Here is a 22,348-nt window from a genome sequence, read left to right as displayed (position 1 = left end):
AAAAGAAAGCAATTAGAATATAATTTGAAACATGATATACGATATTTGAGAAGCCCTTATTTGAACACTTTTGAAAATGTTTGATCCTTATTTGTACACTTTCAAAAAGATTAGGTCTTTATTTGACCGTTTTGAAAGATTTGACCTTCATTTGAACACTTTTATAAAGGGTAAGTAGACCATTTTGAAATATTTGATCCTTGTGTGAGCAATTCTTAAAAGATTTGGCCCCAAATTTAACATTTAGCCTATTTAAAACTCAACCAATCTATACAACTATAGATAAAAAGAAGAGTTAATTACGCTAACTATTACTTTTATTCTAAATTAGCTCCTAAACTTCAAAACATTCTAATTACATCCCTAAACTATTGATGCTATATCAAACTTTTCTTTAAAATTTTCATTTTAACTTACGTCGCATAAGATATAATGTCTCATTTATCGGTTAAATTAACAATTTTAGTAACAAAAGAACCTGATTGATATAACATGGAAGATTTGAGGATCTAATTAGAATATTTTAAAGTTTGAAGATCAATTTAAAATGATAGTCATAATTTGAAGATATTTAGTGCAATTAATTTGATGTCCAAAAGGTTCTTACATTGACACCTGTCCTTTAAAAAATATCTATACTTTATCTATTATGCATTATGGTAATTAATCAAAAGAAATGCGGTATCAAGAAGCATCCGTCAAACTTACTTGATTTAATCATTTGTTAATTAACACGTAATCTGAATTTGATTTCTTTCCCAATATATAATCTTGTGTATTTTATGTAAGCAAAGTTCAATCTCACCTAACATATGTCCATTTTTCAATTTGATCCAAATCCGACCATTATCCTTTTAAGTGGGTCCAACCAATTGTTTTAGGCCTAAATGTAAAAATTCCTAAACTAAAATTAAATGATCATCCATTCCAATCAGGCAAGCACCAAACAATTTCACCTAATCATTAAACCTTAATTGGACGGAAATTAATAAAATTAATCATCATTTTTTGTTTGATTGAAGGCTCGATGTTTAAATGGACGAAATAAATATTTGAAGTTCAATGAATTATTCTATTATTTTTCGCATAAATGGGGTCGTTGTATGTACTGGATATGCACCTTTTAAAAATATGCCGGCGTTGAAAATTTCCAAAAAAAGCAACTCTTTCCATGGAATCTCTAATGTTGAAACTGCCGGATTTTGTTCAACTCCATGGAACGCCATTTTGCATGTTTTGGTTAAAGGAAACATGAGTGCACGTTTATAAAGACAACAAATCGGAACTAAGCTAAGCTGGCCGCTGCTTGAGGGCCAGTCGTGCCCTCCATTAAATTTCCTGTAGAATTAGAAGCCAGTTTCGATTCCTATTTATAAAAATGGATATCTTCATCTCATCTGCATTTGGAAATTCACAGAAGAAGAAGGAAAAGAAAATGAAGATATCAGCAGCAGTGGTAGCAGCTGCGTTTTCTCTAGCATTTAGTTTCATCCTTGTGAATTTCACAGGCCAATGTGACGCTGCTCTTCAACAAGGATTTTACAAGGGTAAATGTAATTCACAAGATGTTGAGGCCATTGTTGCTTCAGTAGTTAAACGAAGATTCAACGACAAACCAAGAGTCGCAGCTGGTCTCATTCGTTTATTTTTCCATGATTGCTTTGTCAACGTAAGCAACCACATTTATATATATATATATATATATCTGCATAAATTTTCTTTCTTTCTTTTTTATTTGCTAAGAAAATGGGTTTGAAACAGTTGAATTTTGTGTAATCGAAAGGGATGTGATGCATCGATTCTGCTAGACGGTGACTCCAGTGAGAAAACTGCGCCCCCAAATCTAAGTGTCAGTGGTTATGATGTAATTGATGAAGCGAAGGGATTACTTGAAGAAGCCTGTGCAGGAGTTGTTTCTTGTGCTGATATCATCGCCATTGCTGCTAGAGATGCTGTACAATTGGTAACAAGTTAATAACATCTTTAATTTCTTTCCAAAATTCTGAAACAATTTGATGATAAGTTTGGTTTGTTTTGGTGCAGAGTGGAGGAGGGCGATACGAGGTTCAAACGGGAAGAAGAGATGGTTTCGTGTCTTTGGCTTCGAATGTAGATCTCCCTTCTCCAAGGTTTTCGGTTTCTCAATCTGCTGATGCATTTTCCAAAAAAGGGATTGGTCTTACAGATATGGTTTTACTTCTTGGTATATATATGTCCTTTGTTTTACTTGAACTTACTGCATTCTTTAATTGTTCAGTATGTGTTAATTCTAAGTTGTAACTTGATGGCATGTAGGTGGTCACACAATTGGGTTTACAAATTGTTCTTTGTTTCGAGACCGTCTTTACAATTTTGACAACACAGGGAAACCAGACCCGACTATGGATCCATTATTAGTTATGAAACTAAGAATAATCTGTCCGCAAAACTCACCAGCCGACAGAACCCCTGTAAGTCTTGACCAGAATCTTGCGAGTACATTCATTGTGGACAACTCCTTCTACAAGCAAATAAGGCTAGGGAGAGGAATTCTTCAGATTGATCAAGCGTTAGCCTTGGACCCATTGACCAATAACACAGTCGCCAGTTTAGCCAACGGCAATGACTTCCTTGCCAGGTTCGGGCAGGCAATGGTTAAGTTGGGAGCTGTTGATGTTCTTACAGATTCACAAGGGGAGATTAGGGAATCATGCCATCTAAAAAACAAACCCCGCTCTACCTTCCTTTTTGGTTGATTTGCCTTTGATTTTTTGTTTCTTTTCTTTATATATGTTCTTTATTTATTATTCTTGGTTAAATGTTGTTTTTATGTTCTTGGTCCTTGTTGTGTTCAACGGTACTATTTTATTTTAATCAAATAACATGATCGAGTTCCACTTGTAATGAGTTATTCTGTAAAAACCAATCTCACCTAATCTGGCCCAGACAAATAACCTGACATGCGTACATGCCTTCTCAAGAAATCACATAAACACAAATCTATAAATAAAGCCTTCTCAAGAAGTTGAAGCAACTCACCAGCACATTTGGTGTTAATTGAAAACTATACAGACCAGGATTTTTTCGACCATGGCCTCAAGAATAGTCAGCCTGAAAGTCCTTTTCGTCATGTTATCTTCGTTTACCATTGCGCAAGCCGCAAGTGGTCCTTTCCGGAGATGCAGACATCACCTCTGATTTTTTAGTCCCACAAGATGTAAACAATGCCGATGGAAACTTCTTTACATTCACCGGAATGCGAGTCCTCGTCGGTGAAGACTTCCCCACGAAATTTACAATCTTGAAAGCAAGCATGGCGGAATTCCCAGCACTAAACGGGCACAGTGTTCGTATGTTGTTCTTCAATTCCCAGCTGTTTCAACTAACCCTCCCCACACCCATCCCCGACCGCCGAGCTCCTTTTCCTTGTCGCCGGAAGCCTGGAACCCGGTTTCGTGGACACAACCAACAAGCTTTTCACGCAGTCGTTACAAGCTGGTGATCTGTTCGTCTTCCCCAAGGGACTAGTCCACTTTCAGTACAATGTTGATGCAAATAATCCAGCTTTGGCGGTATCTGCTTTTGGGAGTGGAAATGCAGGCATTGTGTATTACCCTTTAACCGTCGCCAGAATAGAGTTACGAGGTATTATCAAATATATTAGATAATTTATAAAATAATTCACAAATAAAATAACATTTAAAGCCAAAACGTAAACTAAAAGTGAAACGAAACTTGTTGGGATTCTCCGAAAATTTTTTGTAATTTTTTTTATAAAATTTTCGACAACATTTCTGCTTATTTTTACATAAAACCTCCTCCAAACTTTAAACCCAAAACAATTCAATATCAATACTCCAACCAATGATTAGGTATATACTAAAATACATCCAATTTTTATCAAAATAATAATTTAATACCTTAGTTTAAACAATATAACATGTTAGTTATATGTATAATTAATAACTTTTATTTCATTTCAATTATTTAATACCAAATTTACCATTTCATAACTTTATATCATATTCATAATCCAAAACATTATAATCATTTATATACAACCAAAATCATTTAACTTAAATGTATATGTAGCGAAAAAAAAATTAGTTTCGCTTGGTCGCTAATTGTGGCGATTTATTAAACATTTGAAAACCAACTTTCGATTTTATTAACAAAGGGAGTCGCCACCGATCCTTTTTTATAGGTGTGATCGGACACCTAATAAAATTATTTTAAAATAAAAAGAAGGCCAAATTTAGGTCTACGTGAAAGTCCAGAGAAAAATTGGGGTTCGAGTCGATTCTGTGAGGAAGGTATTAGCACCTCGCGACGCCCAAAATTGGTATCTCATAAACATTTGTTGACTTGATTTTCAAAAATACGAGTTCAATATAATATTTAATCGTGATCCGATTGAAAAATGAGAATTTTTAGTTTTCGATTTCTTTTAGAAAGGGTGTCCCGTTTTTTAACACAAGCCGATGAATTTCACCCAACATAGCGATGAAATCGATGGCTTAATATTAAATCGGTACATTGCCTTATTTTTGAAATTAATTAAAACATGAGAAAAATATTCCTAAAGTGAGAAATTAAAATAGATAAAGGACATAAAAAAAATGATATCATTAATGAAAAATATTAACATGGAATACTAGAATATTAGAATAACAATAATAATGATATTTACAAAATAAAAACAAATCATGTACTAATAATAAAATAGGAAAAATGATATATTTGGTAATAATAATATAAAATAATAATATGTACATAAAATACATATATATATATATGCATATAATAAAAGTATGTAATAATAATAATAATAATATCTACAATAAAAGAAAATATTAGGAAACGTACCTAAAAAATATATACATAAAAATTTACAACAATAATATAAAATAATGATATGTGCAAAATATATATATATATACATATGTACATAAAATATACACTAATATAATAATAGTTATAATAATACTAGCAATAGTAATAATTTGTAATAATAATATATACACAATATGGTATTTAAAATATATATATATATGTATATAATAGTATTTAAGAATATATACATAAGAAATATATAACTAATGGCATTAAAAAATATATACATAATATATATAAAATACCTAAAAAAAAGAAGGGGGAAAGAAGAGAGAAGGGAGGGGGAAAAGGAAATCCGGCCAAGGGGGGCCGGTCACCGGTTGATCGTCGGTCGCCGCCCGTCGTCGACCACCGCCGGCCACCGCCCACGGTGGCCGGAAAAGTTAAATTTTTTTTAACAATATATGTATATATAAAGAAAGAAAAAAAACAATACAAAAAAAAAGAAAAAAAATTCGAAAGAAGAGGAAAAAAGAAAAAGATGCAACCTTTTTATTGATGTTTCTTTTGTGTTCAAAATTTGAAGGGATTTTTATGTTTTTTTTTCCAATCTTTGTAAAATCCCCCCTCCTCCCTCTTTACATGATTTTTGAATGGCTTTTTATAGCCATCTTTTACATGATTTTCTTTTTTTTTTTTCTATTTTGTAGGTGGTGGTGGTAGACAATGGGAGGAAAAATGGGGCAAGTGGGAAAGTGGTTAGGTGGCTAGGTTTTTTTATCTTTTTTTGTTAGGTTTTTCTTTTTTTTCTTTTTTTTTTTTGGGTTAGGTTTTTTGGTAGGTTTTTCTTTTCTTTTTTTCTTTTTTTTTTTTTTGGGTTAGGTTTTTTTTGGGGGCTTAATGGGCTTTTGAATTGGGTTTGGGTAGATGTAAATGGGTCATGGGTTAAGGGTTTTAATGGGTTTAGAGGTTTGGTTGGGTTTTCATATAATTGGGCCCGGGCAATTTGGGCTTCTACAGTATATACATAATTCATATTCAACTATCTAGTACATGCCACTTAACAAAAAGAAGAAATACATCACCGAAATCTTCTTGTTGGAGTCGGGTTTGTTTTGGATCTTGGACCGAATCCAAACTCTAATGACTCTTGCATGAAACAATCAGTATCTTTGAGTATTTCATACTCAGTGGTATTACTATAAATCAAAACTATTTAACATTAATAAATTACAAACATCAACCATAAACTTTATAATCATTTAAACTAATTATATATATAATTATATTATTTCATAACTCTTAAATTCATATTTCATTTTCATATACTAACTCAATTCATAATTTAACTCATACATTCTTTCTCATACTTTTCAATAGTGCCAAAACAATTAATCTCATTTTCAAAATTTCATTTTAATTATTTACCCTATTAACAAGACTCGGCTCTGACAGATACGTTGATTCCACCCATACACACCAGAATATCCAGCCCAAACACACCCGGAATATTATAAATTTTCCATAACACACCAGTATAATATAGCCTCCCAAACACACCAATATATCATATCTTCCCAAACACACCAATAAGGCATTAAATGCCTCTTCGGATAAACCGAAGTATATAATAACAGAAACATCTTCTCGGCCGAACTACAAATCTCCTCATCACATCACAAATTGAATGCTCATCACATCACAAATCCAATGGCATGCCATTTGTATCAAATCTAGTCCGACAAGTTAATAGGGTATTATTTTACTTTTCCAATTTCAATTTCATTTCCACAAAAATTTTCAATACTCAATCAATTCAAACATCTATTATCTTAATTCATATACAAATTAATTTTCCCACATACTCATATTTAATTTCAAATATAATACTTACCTTATCTTAATTATTCCATAACTATAAATTCAATATACATTTAATAAATAGTTTGAGTTATAGTAATACAAACCCGGAATACGAGTTTACTCCTCAACGATCTTTTCTTTTCCTTTGGATGCCAATGCCTCGTTTTCCTTCTTAGCTACGAAAATAAAAATAATAATAACATTTTAAATTATTAATTACAGAATTAATTTAAATAATTAATTAAATTTCTACTCAATTTATGCCAAATTTTAAATTTAATCCTAATTGACTCTTTTATTTGTTTCATTTATTTCATACTTCAATTCTATTCATTTTTCTTCCATATTCATCCTAATTATCAAGTATTCATAATATAACCCTAATTTAAAATTTCTTTTAATTTAATCCTCTAATACAAAACTTATAGCTTACTTTACAATTTAATCCTTTTACTAATTCTAACTTAAAATTTTTCAATTCAATCCCTAATTCATCTTTTTCTTCAACATGAACTTTGTTTAAAAGCTTATAAACTTTCAAACTATCAAATTAATTTCATCAAAACCTTATTTTAAGACTTCTAAAACATCAAATTTAAGAGAAAAGGACTAAATTTAGCTTACCAAACAAACTTGAAGCTTTAACATCCCAATTTTCCCTTTTCATTTCTTTCCCATTTCTTCCCATGTTTTTCGAATGCTCTCTGTTTCTTATTCTGTTTGTTAGTTTTTTTTGTTTTCTTTTTCCTTTACTTTCGTTTTATTCTATTTACTTTAATTTATTTGTTTTATATTAATAATTTAATTCTAATTATCTATTACTTTAATATTAAGTAAACAAATTGTTTTATAACAAATGTACTAATATTCTTATTACAATTGTCATTATTCAATTTGTTTATTATACAAAAATCATATAATTTAATTATTTAATTTAATAAATATCTTTAACTTAAATAATAAGTAGTTTAATTATTTATTTTACAATTGTACTAATATAATTTTTACACATGTATAAATTGTATTAATTGTATACCATCCATTTGTCTTAATCTAATTAATTTATTAAATAAAAATCTTATAATATAATAATTTAATTAATAATTAATAAATATCTTTTACTTATTATTTAAAAAATTTACATATATTTTACAATTGTATAAATACAAGTATTACACATATATTTTATCATATCCACACAATTGGCATAAATTTATTTAATAAATAATATCATTATATTTTAATTATCATAAATTCATATTATATAAACTATATTTATATATCATTAATTATATAATTTAAAACAAATTGGCTTAATTGTCATTTTAGCCCTTTTACTTTCTATTGTTCTATAATTCAACTTTTATCGTTAATTCAATTTAATCCTTTTTTCTATTTTTCCAAATTAAACTAAATTCGCCTAATTAAAATGTAATTAGACACGCTACTAAACTTATAAATATTTCTAATAATTATTTATGAATCTAATTCACTAAGACGGAGGCCCGATAATATATTTTTTTTATGCCCGTGAATTTTGGGTCATTACACACTGTCACTTCCCAAGACTCTATTTGTCCGCTGAATTTACATGGGCATAATACTAAGTACAAGACGAGGGTAGCTACGTATATGTTTACATGCATATATTCAAATATTTTGGATTCTTTTATATATTTAAATTAGAATCACCTCGTAACTTAATATTTAAATATGTGCCTGAATATAAATATCCTCACATAGACAACTGTTTCTCTCTAAAAGTTTCTGTCACATTTTGAACTAAACTTATGTTTCTATATTTGAAGATAAAATTATTCACTTAATGTTACAAGAAACACACTTTATTTATTTGCAAATTAAGCATGATAGGCAAAAATTTATTTTGTTTAGACTTATTGAATATGATATTTGTATTAAACATATATTTGAATATGGATAGAATATGATTTTACAATAACTCACAAAGACTCACTAAATACTTAAAAAAACTGAATATAATTATATGGAATGCATATCCATTTTCGATATATTCGCATTCGAATCCAAGTTAACATAAGTGAGAACTCAGCGATGTTAATATTATTTTTAATTTTCACCCAAAATTATTCCACGCCTGGTAGAATTAAGAAGAGAGAATTTGACATTAATAAAGCTTAGCAAACTTTAATCTCGCTCCTTTGCATGTTGTCACGTATTTGCATTAATTTGGATCTCGCGAACAAGGCAACTTAAATCTGAAAACAACTTCAATGTGCACAAGGTGTTTAACTCATTTAACTGCTTCGTGGGTGATGAGGAACAATGCCTTAGACAAGACAAAGGACATTCCGAAGTTCCAACAACTACAAGTACAAAATCCTTGGTGATTTTCACCTAGCAGGCACCATTGGAAAATAGCCTCCACCAATGGCGTAAACATAACTCTATACATGCCACATAAATGCCTCATCCGGCACATTCAGTCTTGAAGTTAAAGAGTGACATATGTACGTCAAAGTTTCAACCATGGCTTCCACCCTCAAGTTCTTCATTTGATTTTATTGCCCATATTGCATTAGCTGGAGATGCAGACATCACTTCAGATTTTATTGTCCCAACTGATGTGAACAATATCTATGCATCATAACATTCACACTCAAATAATGTACTATAAGTGACAATTTGGCAATAATAACTTTTTTTTTCTGTTCAGTCTAGTGAATATTTGAATATATAGGGCAATTTTTTGAGAATCTACTTGAGATACAACTAGCTCAACCAATCCTCCACTCCACAACTGCTTAGCTCCTTGTATTTTTATTCATGGAGAGGTCATTAACTCATACTAATGCTTTCTCATCTACACTATTTACGTTGGAATTAAAAATCCATCAACTTTTTGGTGTTGAAATTTAAGAAATAAGGTACTAAGTAATTAGGACGTGAAAGTTTCATATTTGAGCTGACAAAAAAAAAATTACAAGGGACAATAAATAATTATATATGTACAAGCCCGAAAGAAGAAATCTAAACTCAAATTAGAAACTAAGTGAAAGTAGTATCATTTTTGTAAAAATGGAAATCAATATTTGCAAGCAAATTAATGTAGTGATAAGTTAGGCATATATACTTTAAATGTCTTTGATATTAACTGGAGAGATTATTTACATGAACTACGGAACCCCGAACCCAATGTGTATGGTAAGTTAGTAATTTTATATATTTAGTTACAAAAGGTAAAATACTAGAATTATGTTTTTTTAATTTTATTGAGAATTATCCAGGATAATAAATTAAATTTATTAAAATAATAACTTCCAATTTTAATATTTACCATTATGTTAATAAATTTATTAACCTAAATATTAGTAGTTGGACAGTCTACATATTTATGACAGTAGAAGTTATGCAATGCTCAACTCTGCTTTCTTATTTTCTCATGACAATCCAGAAAAAAATTACTAATAAAGCGCTTTTTTCTTTTTGGGCTATGGAATTTATCTCTTTTATCTTTTTCATCAACAATTTGAAACTCGATCGTCAGCGTTTTTCCTTTATTTTCATTTTATTGTACGAGACATATATTAATTTAGTGTTGAATTTTCAACAATACTCATACTAATCGAATTAAAACTCAAACGGCAACTCTAATCCATAATCTTATTTAACCTATAAAAAAATTGTAAAAAAATAAATAAATAAATGTTGGTGAATAATATTTATTAGAATCAGAAAGTGTGGAATTGCAGGGCAGAGGTACCCTACCCCATTTATTCAAAGGCTTAGCTTGTTGTCAGAAGGGTTCCCAATTGCCTTGGCCCTTCTTCCATCCAAAATTCCAAATCTAGTTCTATATATTCAATGCTTAAGTTTTGCCATGTCAAGCTAGAAGGTTTTGAGTTTTCAAAATGCATATTATTCGAAACTAAATTGGATATATATCCAATTTCAAATTAAACAAACAAAATGTAGAGAACAAAACACTTTAAAAAATAAAAAGAAAATCCAGATATAATTGAAATTGTAAACATAATGCTACATTTTGAAAATTACTCCATCTTCAAAGATATATTATATATTATGAATCTCGAAATGTTAGATCTTTGATAATAATGTTGACTTATTTTGATGTTGAAAAACGAAACTCAAGGTTGAAAAATATAGACTACATTAATGAGCATTAAATCTCTTCGCCCCTGGGCTAAGCTAAAAACTGAAATTAGGGTTTTACATTTCTTCCCATCTCTTTCATTTATTGGCAATTAAGGTGCTATATGAAAAACCAACCTACCATTGTACGGCTTTATTAAATGTCACAAAAAATTTGTAGTCCCTTCCTATATATTTACATTTGTATATCCCATTTGGGTTATCATCATATAATATATTTCATAATCTTTTCAATTGGGTTAATTTCTCATATTTTTAAATATCAATAAAATTTGAGAAATCGAAAATTAATCTGAATTATTCAGTTTGGATAGTTTTGGTTAAAAATTATAATTTACCCAATTTGGATCATTGAATTTTATTTTTTAATAATGTAAAATAAATATTTTATATTTAAATTAGAAAAAATAGCTTAAATTTTTTATATAAAGATTATTTTATTTACTAATAAATTTTAGAAATATTTATGAAAAGGCTTGAAAATTTTACAAAATAATATCCAAAAGCTATAATTTATTTTGTCAAAATAAGTCCAAAAAATAATATAAAAATAAGAAATTGAATCAAATTATTATGAAGAAATGAAAAAATCTAAAAAACTAAATCAAAGCGAATGGAACTCATCCCTAATAACTAAAACTTCAACTTTTAAATTCCATCTCTTCCGTTTAAGGTTCAATCAGAGTCATAGTGAAACAAGTTGTGCTTGCAAATTGAGTGGCAAAACTGGCAATATTTGTAGTAGTAGTTGGTTCTATTAAATTCTTTATTTTGGTTGTTTGATGTTAAATGTTTGACAAGTTCCAAGGTTTAAAAATGAATATGGAGGTTATACAATTACTCTTAAAAATTTTGGAATTCAATTATCAAATTTAATCACAATCTTTTCTCTATCCTTAAATTGTAATTTATGGCCATTAATTTAATAAAAAGTTTTGACCCCATTAAAAATTAACTTTCTTTTTGTAAACATTGACCTTTAAAATTAAATAATTTTATCTTAACACCTTAAAAAATGGCTCCCAAGTCTTAGATGATAAGTATTGGAAATGCATAATTGCAGTTGATAGTAAATGGTGATGATTGATTTCTCAAATTTAGTTTTTAATTCAAGTGGGAAATTAAATAGATGAGAAGGATGGATTTAAGTGTAGCCACTTTCTTAGGGCAACGAGACCTCATCAGATCTTCTAATAATGCACCGAAAGAGAAACACACAAATACATGTCAATTCTTAAGTACCCCAAATCTATTAACAGCTTTAGAATGTGGTTGTAATGATTCCATATAGCAACACAAATTCATAACCAAGTATTTCACCTCCTATACACTAACATATATATGCTTAGAAACATCCATCGGTAACAAAAACTTTAGATTAAGGTCTAAGGACCCACACTATCCATGTACCCACCTTCTTTCAACATTAGGTTATGAAAATAAATATAATATACAACAGATACGATTAACCAAACATTTTGACTACACTTGATGTTGGTGTTTATGCTTTTTTTTTTTTTTACACATTTATAATCTTTATTATGTTTATGAAATCTACTTTTTTGATGGTGGGTCGAGAAATGATAAAGTTGGTCTAAAATGTTTGGAATTTTGAGTATTCACGAGAAACATCATTTGTGAGAGTTAGTTTGTCACAGTTATTATTGTTGTTGTTCTTAGAAAATAGGTATAGATAGGCTTAAAGTTGGTCTAAATTTACACATGTCACTGTGGAAGAAGAAAAAACAAGATAAGGGGGTTCTCGTGTTAGTTCGTTACTGCAGTAAATTAGCACCAACTACCAACTCAGCCTTTGGTTTCCTTTCATTAAATACGGTCTTAGCTAATTCCCCCCCTTGCATTTATAAGCAACAATATATGCCCTCTCCCATAATTCTTCATACTCTAAAGAAAAACACACACTTGACATTGTGTTGGCTTACGAAAATCAAAATGGCACTTCCTTTAGGGATGATTTCTGCACTAGTGCTGTTCCTAGTGGCTCTTACTAGGGTTCAACTCTCAAATTGCCAACATCTCACTGCCAAAATCTCCTGCTTCGACTGCCCTCATAATTATGACTTCTCAGGTTCCCTCTAATTTTCCCTCTTTTGAGTTGTTTTTTAAATGTTGTCCTACTACTTAATCATATAGGCTTTACAATTGCAGGCATCCAAGTTGCAGTGAAGTGTGAGAAAGTGAAGAAACTAGCCACTGCAACCACTGAAGAAAATGGTTCTTTCAAGGTCCAGCTTCCATCAGGCATCTCAAACCCTAACTGCCTTGCCAAGCTCCTAGGTGGACCAAACCAGCTATACAGTAAGAAGAAAAACCTGGTGTCCAAGGTTGTGAAGGTGGGACATCAACTCAATACTTACACCCTCTCCACTCCACTGGCTTTCTCCACTTCATGCCCTTTGGCATCCGTTGATGCCAAGTCATGTGGAGCTCAAAAGGGGATCGGTTCATCCAAGACCGTCGATCTGCCACTACCCCCGGAGTGGGGACTTGCACCATCCAGCTATTATGTTCCTTTCTTCCCCATCATCGGTATCCCTTGATGAGTATCTCAGTGGATTAGAGATAGTGTAATAGCAGTAATTAATGTCATAATAGTATTTGTGAGAAAGACGTGTGATATATATATTTATATAGTTCTTCGCTGCTATATATATAATATAGTTTGTGAGTGCAGACTCGTAAGATTTTATGTAATTTCTATTAATTATGTGTATTAATTAAAAGTGGAGAGTTTGATGTAATATTTGGTTTCTTGTTTAATACTAGCATATAGCAGTTTATAGTATACTACAAATTCATGGGCTTTCTCTAATTCCTCAAGCATATGCTTTTTACCTCTCTTTTTTGTTTCTCTTTCAAATATGGCCATGGAAAATGCCCCAAGATTTTGGGTATTCTTCAACTTTTTTTTTTCTTTCTAATTGATCTTTATGATGCTTCCTCTATCAATTAGATCCTTTATCCATTGAGTAAAGTAATAGACATATATATAAATATGATTTGAGATATTTAACAAAAACAAATAAATATATATACATTGGTGCTTTCTATTATAAAATATGTCACTTTCTCAATCAATTTCATTACATGTGCCTATCAAAATCTTTTTATTGAACAAATGGACTGGTTGGTCATTAATTGGATTATTATGTCTTAGTTTCTTGATTAGTTTTGAAATAAATATCAATTTTATATATAATATTTCATTACATGTGCCTATCGAAATCTTTTTATTGAACAAATGGACTGGTTGGTCATTAATTGGATTACTATGCCTTAGTTTCTTGATTAGTTTTTGAAATAAATATCAATTTTATATATATTTTTTTATCGGTTCACTATAAATCTTTTATAAAAAATTTTAATTTTGATTTAATGATATATATTTTAAAAGTAAACACATTTATTTATTTTATAATGAATAAATATAATCATTAATGTATATAATAAGTAAATGAAAAATGATCTTATAATAATAATAATATTAATAATTTATGAAAATGGTAACAAAATCTAAATACATGTATGAAATTACATATTTATGAAAATTGTCGCATCTCAACTTGCGTATCTCTTTTTGGAATTGTGGGATGAAGATGTTAGGAGATTAATTAGGCAATCTTGAAAAGATTGAGCGGCATTGATTTTTTTTTTCATTTAAGAAAGAAAAAAGAATGGAACTATGGAATTATGTAAAATGTACAAAGTAAACAACAACCTCGAAAATTTTATTTTAAAAGATTCAAGATTAAATTATATTTTATAAAAAAATCAAAGTATAATTTTTCTTATGAAATTCTCACAAGTTTCCTGCACTATTTTCTTTCCCTTCTTATTTGTGGGGATAATTAGATGTTGGAAAGTATAATAAATTCCACATATATAGATGATAGCCTTTTATTTGTTGGTGGATTGGAAGGGTTTCTTTCAAGTAATTCCATGGCTAGAACTGAAGGGCGTTACAAGAGATTTAGGGATTTGTTAATTGATTCTTCTCATATTAATTGCTTGATTAAAGATTTCAAATCAAAAGGATATTACTATGTCTCTTTGTACTCCAAGGAAAATTGCTTGACAACAGGCAATAGAGATTGACATTTTCTTCTCTACAGCTAATAGCAATTACCATAAATCCACAAACAACAGATCCTCTTCATAAAACTTTATACTTGAATCCAATGGTGAATTTTTTTTAAATGTTGATTAGTGTTTTTATTTTCTTTTATTACAATCTAAGGGTTTCTATCATCTCTATGTGTTAGTGGTATGTAGCAATTTCAGTGTAAATCAATTGACTTATATAATTCCAGTATATAATTTTCAACTTAACCGAGAGAGAAAAAAACATTTCCTTTTATGTAGGTATAATATTTTATTTAGCTTTCTAATTTTATAAAAATCATTTTAATCCATATTTAATTTTCCGTCTTTAATTTATATTTTTATTAAATCACCTCAAAATGAATTAAAAATAATCTTTTTAACTTTACTGATATGACATACATGTTTATTGTCATATAAATAACATTTAATATTTAATTAATTTTTAAAATTTTAAAAATAAAAAAAATATTTTTAAAATTAAAACCATTAAAAGTATAAAATATAAAAATTATTTTTAAAATTCTAAAAATTAATTAAATATTAATATTCATCCACTGTCAATTCACGTGTATACCATATTAACAAAATTAACAAATATTTACTTTTTCATCCATTTTAAGATAATTTGACAAAAAAATTCAAAGACTAAAAGATGAGAAATTAAATAAAAAGTTAAAATATATTTTTTATAAAATTGAAAGTCCAAAATAGTCATTGCCACACTTTATAAAGCAAAATAAGCAAACAAATTTCATATTAATCTTTTGCATCAAAACTTGGCAGGCGACATTAAAATTACGGGATTGTTAATTATTTTTACACTAACTTTATGTGCGTGGATCAGTATTTATATCACCTATGTTAACGAGTTTTACACATACATATGTTAGACACAAATCTAAAATCAACATACATGCCATGTCGTGTAATTAAAAATGTACGGATACCCCCCTACGTATTATTCTAGAAAACCAACAACAATACAATACAATACAATCCTGGGTGGATTGAGCAAAAATTTTCTCGCACCTAAAATTGATCTCATTTAAAATGGTCCCCCGTCATACTAAAACTAAAAAGGAGAAGAAAAAAAAGTGAAAACCAAGGAACCTCGTGGGATATTTTGTTTTAAGTTTACATTAGAGAACATTTCGTACAAAATGCATCCGCATATAATGTTCTGCTTATGCGATCAAGCTGTTTTCACCTTTCGAGAAGGGGGCCGGCGAAATAAACTGATTAGATCATCAAGACCCTGTAGAAAAGCGTCGTCATTAAATTAGTTTTTTCTTAAATATCCTAAACATGGCAAATAAAAGGTCAATGTTTAGCGATTTAAAACAACTGGTTAATAGTGAATAAAGAGTCACCCTAGTTGTGATGACAAGAAAACTGAAGAGCACTATCAAATATGATCCCAACACGAGAAGTAACAGCAAGTCGAATGTTACACTAGCAACCTGCAACACCACGATTAAACCTGTCATTATTTGAATGGGCAATGGTAAACAAAAATTAATTCTGTCTATATATGTCCCAACCAATCTGTCAGTCGTCTAATGCATTCATCATCCTTGCGCATGCGCGCGCACACACGCAAAAAAAAAAAAAGTTAATTCAAACAATAGTAAATACCTGATAGATGTTAAGCCTAGCACTAGTTGAATCATAGAAAGTGAATACCCCTTCAAGAACCTCATGTTGCATGTTCACTTCATCAGTATGATCAGCTAATTCCTGCAATAGAGTGAGACGAACAGCAATCAGAACTGAAAGTTAAAGAAAGCACGTGGCAAGTCATTCTAGTGTTTTCACCACTTACCATAAATCCTTATCCAAAAGTTTGTTCTGTTATATTTACTGATAATGATACTTGGAAGTTTATGTGGTTGGTAAAAGAAAGTACAAGTTTTGAAGTGAGGCAAGCTGGAATGAAATACACATACTTTTTTTTCTTTACGTTTGCTTTGTAATGGTACATGCAACTTTCTTTCATAGAAGCAAAGTGTTTCTTTCATCAAACTCCCAATTGGAAGAGCAGTTATCCAAGACATTTGACAATCCCCGTATCTTAAATATCATATATTTGATTCTTTAAACCTAATTCAACTCTGAAGAAAATCAACTCAATTCTTAAAGCGCAAATCATCATCTTAAAGAAAGAAACGGAAACATAAAGGAGAAGATCAAGAAAAGGAACAGGAGATAAACCTTCTTCAAAGCCATGACAAAAGGGTCATTCTTTGAAAGAAACGGAGCCACACGAGGTGTTTGTGATAAAAGATCCAGCCAAGATTGTATATAAGCAGGATTTACAGCCAAACTACCGCCATCTGCAAAAATTTGGACATTTTTTCCCTGGTGGCCATAGATATGCCTCTGCAAAAAGTGATGACAATTTTAAAATAAAAAGTATGTATTCATGCACGAGCAAATGATTAAAACTTAAAAGTCTTTGCACACAAGTTGGCAACTATCCAAATACTCTTACTATGCGTGTAAAACAACAAAAAAGCAATGATCAAGATAAAGCCTTTGCAAAGTAATTGGTTGGTTTGCATGGATCATATATACATTGTACTGTATCCAGAAATTGACCAGCAAAAGCATGGTCTATATCATATTTTCCACACATGTTCCCAGACATTCCCCCAATTCCATCCTACAAGGGCAGGTCCTTTGCCTCGAATGTCCAAAAGACTAAATCACAGCAATCATCAGCATACATGTAATGCTATAATATTCCTCCAGTGAGAATTGTAGTTAATTTATCCTAGGTAATAACATGCAGCGGGAGAAATTTTCGCTTCTATGCTTACACATGCATATACAGTAGTACATTCCACACAAGAGCATCACATGATAAATATTCATGTCATTCTCTCACTTAGCATTGCTTTGGTAGGGACCAGACACAGATGTCATTGGTCCACAGTCTACACATTCCCTTCCAAGAGGTACCAGGTTCTCATAAATATTGCAAGATAGATTTCCATTTCTTTATGCTAACTCATACAAACAGGAGGGGCAAGGGGTTATGTATTGCAAGCACAATTTTATCAAGAATGGCAATAAGAACACCAAATCAAATATATACTTGCAGATCTTACCGCAAGACTTTCAGCAACTAACTTTACACCTCTAGTGATTGCAGTTTCATTCACAAATTGTCTGCAAAATAGTCAAGCTCTCAGCAACTAATCTCAAACACAAAGACACAAACTGAAAATTTGATAATAAGGGCTTAACTTTGAAAATATTACCTGCTATCATACAGACCTCCAGTGCCTTGTAGGAGTTCAGGAGCAGTCGAAATTTCAGAAAGAGTGGCAGCAGTAACTCTCAGCCTTGAGAACTGTTCATGCTCCCAAGCTACCTACAACAGCTTAACCGCTTTATTACCTGATCTAAACAGCAGAAATGCAAGAGCAGAGCAATCTTACATCTATCCGTAAAAGTTCTCATAAATAGATGTAATGCACCTTCATGTGTGATGTCATTTGGTAAAATCATATTTCATCAACGATAGCAAAAAGTTCAGATTTAACAGATATATTTCAAGTATGAGTTAACCATTTTCTAGAAAAGATTTTATGTGCAAGATAGGCCACAGGATCATAAAGGGGGGTTACTGCTACAATTTTGGAAAATCACAAAAATAAATTCATTCATAGATACATGAAACTGAAGTTTCATAAGTTCCTCATAGATGAAGTTGTTTGTAATAATATTCTATCAAAACATAGGATATGTTCTTAATTTCAGAAACTGGTGACAGAAGATGGTTCAAACATTGAAATATATACATATATCAACTTACTCGAGGATTGGAGATGTTTATTTTCTTGTGCTTCAAGCCAACTTTGATATCCATCTCCTCTGCCACATTAGAGAAACCCTTCAATAACACCACTTATCAGATTCTTGCCAATGGAATGAAAACATCATATAATGCAGTCAAGACCTATTATTCTAATTGTTACCCGCTTACCTCAAAAATTTGCTTAATGTAGGCATTCTCTGGAGGCTTAGACACATGAATCCACAATTCATTATCCCAAGAACCAATACTATTTAAACAAATAGCATAGTCAATACTCTCACGTAAACGTTGATCAAAACTCCGAAGCCACTGCACAAAATATGATAATTATATGACCAAAGCAACCAAAACAATGACAAAAGTAACTAATCAGAAAGTTATATAAGCCACTGAAAGAGATGATAAAAATTCAGTTCATCAATGAAAATGAATTACCTTCTGAGTTCCATTGTAGTTATATGGTCCACCAGATGTCAGGCCAAAAAGTAAATTGTACCTTCCTCTTGTCTTAGGATTTGAGTACAGAAGAGAAAATAACCTAGCTATTTCAAGAAGTGCTACAACGCCACTCCCATTGCTGTCACTTCCCACTGATAATGGCTACATGTTTAAAAAAAATTATGGTGCCTTCATTTGGATAATTGAAGCTGATTTTCTTTACTGAAAATTAATAAAATACATACAGGAGCAGCCCCAAAAGTATCATAAGATGCCACAATAGCAATCGTTGGAAGTTGATTTGTATCTCCATCAGCTTTCAAGCCAGACAACCACCCCTGTTACCACAGCAGAATTACCAGAGTGAAAACTTCTTCCAGAAAACAACCATTAATGCATATTCAAGATTCCCCAGATTATACACGCAATAAAACTAGCTCAAGAAAAATTAAACATACCAATATCTGATACCAAAACATCTTACAAGACAAACATATGATACGCAGATGGAGTGAGCAACAATTGAAATGAAGTTATGTAACTTTAAAGAAGCAATGATATATATTTTGTTGTTCCCAGGTCAGAAGGCAATAAGGTTCTTTCTTTTAAAACATTACTAGTATTCTTTCATATGATAAAAGCAAAACCAGGTGGCTGTCTTCCATATGCTACATGTGTCTCATTATTACTATATGCAAGAAGCAGCCATGTGATTTTCCTCTACTATGCATTCAGTTGCAACTCTTTTTGTTCATTTAGAAAAGTTACAAAAAAATAAAATAAAATAAAATTTGACACACACCTGAATATTAGTGATGGTGGGAGATGCAACTTTCTTCGGTTCAGGTGTTGGGATAACAAGCTTGTATCTGAATTTTTCACAAGATGAGTTGGATTAAACATGAATTCTTACCAATTTCAACAACAAAATGAACTAGAGAATACACAAGAACCAACTAAAAACACGTCACAATAGAGATGGAGCCATATTTACTTATTTACAAATAAATTTACAACCAAAGTAAATGAATAACGAAGACATAAATAAGCAAAAATGGTGTAAGATTAAAGTAGAAATGTAAATGAATAAAATAAGTGAACCACTTATTTGGGCCTCAACCTGGAAAATGATCATTCAACAATATTTTGAGAAATAAAACAAGAAAAACAGGTAAAATATTTTATCCCTCGTTGAAAACAGGTAAGAGTTCAGGCTAGATCTGTTCCCTGACATCAAACGAGCATCCTTATACAACAATTGAATATATAGTATCAATTTTAAGCCAAAAAACTATGAACTGACCCTCCAGTAGTTGCAGTAGCAGGTTGACCAATCGCATCATTCTTCTTGATATCCGCCAAGACAGTATCAATTTCATCATTCTCAAAAGCGAAATAAACAGGATACTGCAGCACAAGATCTCCACAATAAAGTTACAACTATAGCATAAAAAGGACATTAAAAAAAAATCAAGAGTTGAGAAGTAGCAAAGTTTTCTCATTTCTTGTAATTTTCCTACCTTAAATGAGAAGTAACAAAGGTTTCATTTGGAGTCACAAGAACAACATTAACTAGGATTTAATTCTAAAAATCATTTTCACACAGAGCACAAAAAGTGAACACAGAAAACTAAAGGACAGATGTCGGCCCTAGCTGATAACACTACTGGAACATAAGATGATAATGTCCTTCAGGAAAACAACGAGTATGAGACTTAAGCATATATCACAGTATGATTAATTTTTAGAAAAAGCTTACAAATGATGCTAGAATAGCAATAGAAAAAAGTTCGCTCATATGAATAAGCACTGATGTTGGAGTTACATATATCAGGCATGTTTTAGGAAGAAATTTCAAAGTTTATCTCATTTTCCAATTAAACAATTAGTTGACATGAAAACTAGTCAACAACAGGTATCTGCTTAAGATGGAAGCATGGAGCAAGAAACAGGAATCCAAGTCATTTAGACTGGCAGGATTTTGGAATGATGTTAAAGTAATTGGATAGTGTTAAAAACAATAAGCAAACAAGGTCAAAATCAACTTCAATTATGATGAAAATGCTGGTATAGGTTAATAACAATGCATTAAAATTGTTAAGCTAAGGAAAAATATTACACTTGATTCAGTCTCAATCAACGGAGACAAAATAACACTCCAACAGACAGAACTCAGATCTTAAACAAAATTAGCTTAGCAAATGAGGAAGCTTCAGTCTCAAGGCATAGTATTTACCAAAAAACTAAATAACATGGCAACTTATGCAGGCATATAGTGGCAAGTAACAATTTTGCAAGAAGACAAAATTTAACCCTAAGAAATATAATCTCTGTTACACTCACGGGTATATTTGCATGTATAAGTAACTGTTCCAGCTCTGCCAGTAGATTTTTCAGTTGCTCCTTTTCATGAACTTGTTTATTCCCTCCATTTTCAAAGCTAAATATGTCAGGAAGCAAAAATAGCAACCCTCCTAACGGCTTTTTCTGATTGATATATTCTGCCAAACACCAAAAGTAAAAGGTTTAATTAATCTCAAGAAGACTAAAAACAGAAGAGTAGAAATTAAATTGTTGAAATGAAAGTGAACCTCGAACAAAAGTGATGTTCAGTTCACGGAGAGGGATGATGAGGACGGCTCTGGAAAGATCGGCGCCAGGAGGGAAATGCAAGGAGGCGGCGTGGTGGTTGAGAGCCGCGAAGCGAGATCCGTAAGCAGAACCGGACATGTCGTATTGGATTAGACGGTAAACGTCGATGGCGGCGGCCGCATCGCATAGTTCGACGCAAGCTACTAAAATGAAGACTAGAGCGATCACTGAGTACATCGATTCTTGCATCCCCCGGTGACCACCGGGGTTCTTGGAGAGCGCCATGGGAGGAGAGATTGGATCTAGGGTATGGAGAGAGTGGAAAAGAGAAATTTGGATTCAGTAATTGTTTAATGGGGTGGAGCTGATTCCATTTCCAACATGCAGGTTTGTCAGATTAGCTTGGACTTTTATGTGATTCAAGTGTTTATTACTTAAGTGATTAATTAAATAATAATCAGATAATGGAAAGTAATTTCCTTTTCTTTCATTAAAAAAAAAAAAGTTGAAGTGATTAATTCAACAAATTAAAAAATAACAATT

The 22,348-nt window shown here is 31.0% G+C and overlaps 3 protein-coding genes and 1 pseudogene across 4 annotated transcripts; 3 read left to right on the top strand and 1 right to left on the bottom strand.

The window, feature by feature from the left end:
* Nucleotides 1-1,036: 1,036 nt before the first annotated feature.
* LOC108452398 (peroxidase 60) lies at nt 1,037-2,877 on the top strand. Its single transcript, XM_017750180.2, has 4 exons — nt 1,037-1,669; nt 1,784-1,963; nt 2,044-2,203; nt 2,296-2,877. The coding sequence occupies exons 1-4, from the start codon at nt 1,379-1,381 to the stop codon at nt 2,733-2,735; spliced, it is 1,071 nt and encodes a 356-aa protein (XP_017605669.1). The 5' UTR covers nt 1,037-1,378; the 3' UTR covers nt 2,736-2,877.
* Nucleotides 2,878-2,968: 91 nt separating this feature from the next.
* On the top strand, nt 2,969-3,647 carry LOC108451395 (germin-like protein 9-3; annotated as a pseudogene).
* An 8,960-nt stretch (nt 3,648-12,607) lies between these two features.
* On the top strand, nt 12,608-13,642 carry LOC108451824 (uncharacterized). The gene is made up of 2 exons (XM_017749515.2): nt 12,608-12,916; nt 12,997-13,642. The coding sequence occupies exons 1-2, from the start codon at nt 12,706-12,708 to the stop codon at nt 13,386-13,388; spliced, it is 603 nt and encodes a 200-aa protein (XP_017605004.1). The 5' UTR covers nt 12,608-12,705; the 3' UTR covers nt 13,389-13,642.
* A 2,136-nt stretch (nt 13,643-15,778) lies between these two features.
* LOC108489952 (uncharacterized) lies at nt 15,779-22,307 on the bottom strand. Of its 2 annotated transcripts, none has more exons than XM_017794720.2 (14): nt 21,805-22,296; nt 21,557-21,714; nt 20,517-20,620; nt 20,016-20,082; nt 19,459-19,551; nt 19,211-19,375; nt 18,944-19,084; nt 18,773-18,850; nt 18,216-18,328; nt 18,063-18,123; nt 17,164-17,331; nt 16,588-16,689; nt 16,323-16,412; nt 15,779-16,207 (listed from the first exon to the last, which is right to left on the bottom strand). In XM_017794720.2, exons 1-14 carry the CDS (start codon nt 22,088-22,090, stop codon nt 16,145-16,147), a joined length of 1,689 nt encoding a protein of 562 aa, XP_017650209.1. In that variant the 5' UTR covers nt 22,091-22,296; the 3' UTR covers nt 15,779-16,144. The 2 variants fall into 2 exon arrangements, 1 of the variants encoding a protein (XP_017650209.1); XR_008283311.1 differs by lacking the exon at nt 15,779-16,207 and adding an exon at nt 16,899-17,063 and having other exon boundaries at nt 16,395-16,412; nt 21,805-22,307.
* Nucleotides 22,308-22,348: the final 41 nt, after the last annotated feature.

This window comes from Gossypium arboreum, chromosome 5, assembly GCF_025698485.1.
Source record: "Gossypium arboreum isolate Shixiya-1 chromosome 5, ASM2569848v2, whole genome shotgun sequence".
NCBI lineage: Eukaryota > Viridiplantae > Streptophyta > Magnoliopsida > Malvales > Malvaceae > Gossypium > Gossypium arboreum.
This window is presented reverse-complemented; position numbering and strand designations above follow the sequence as displayed.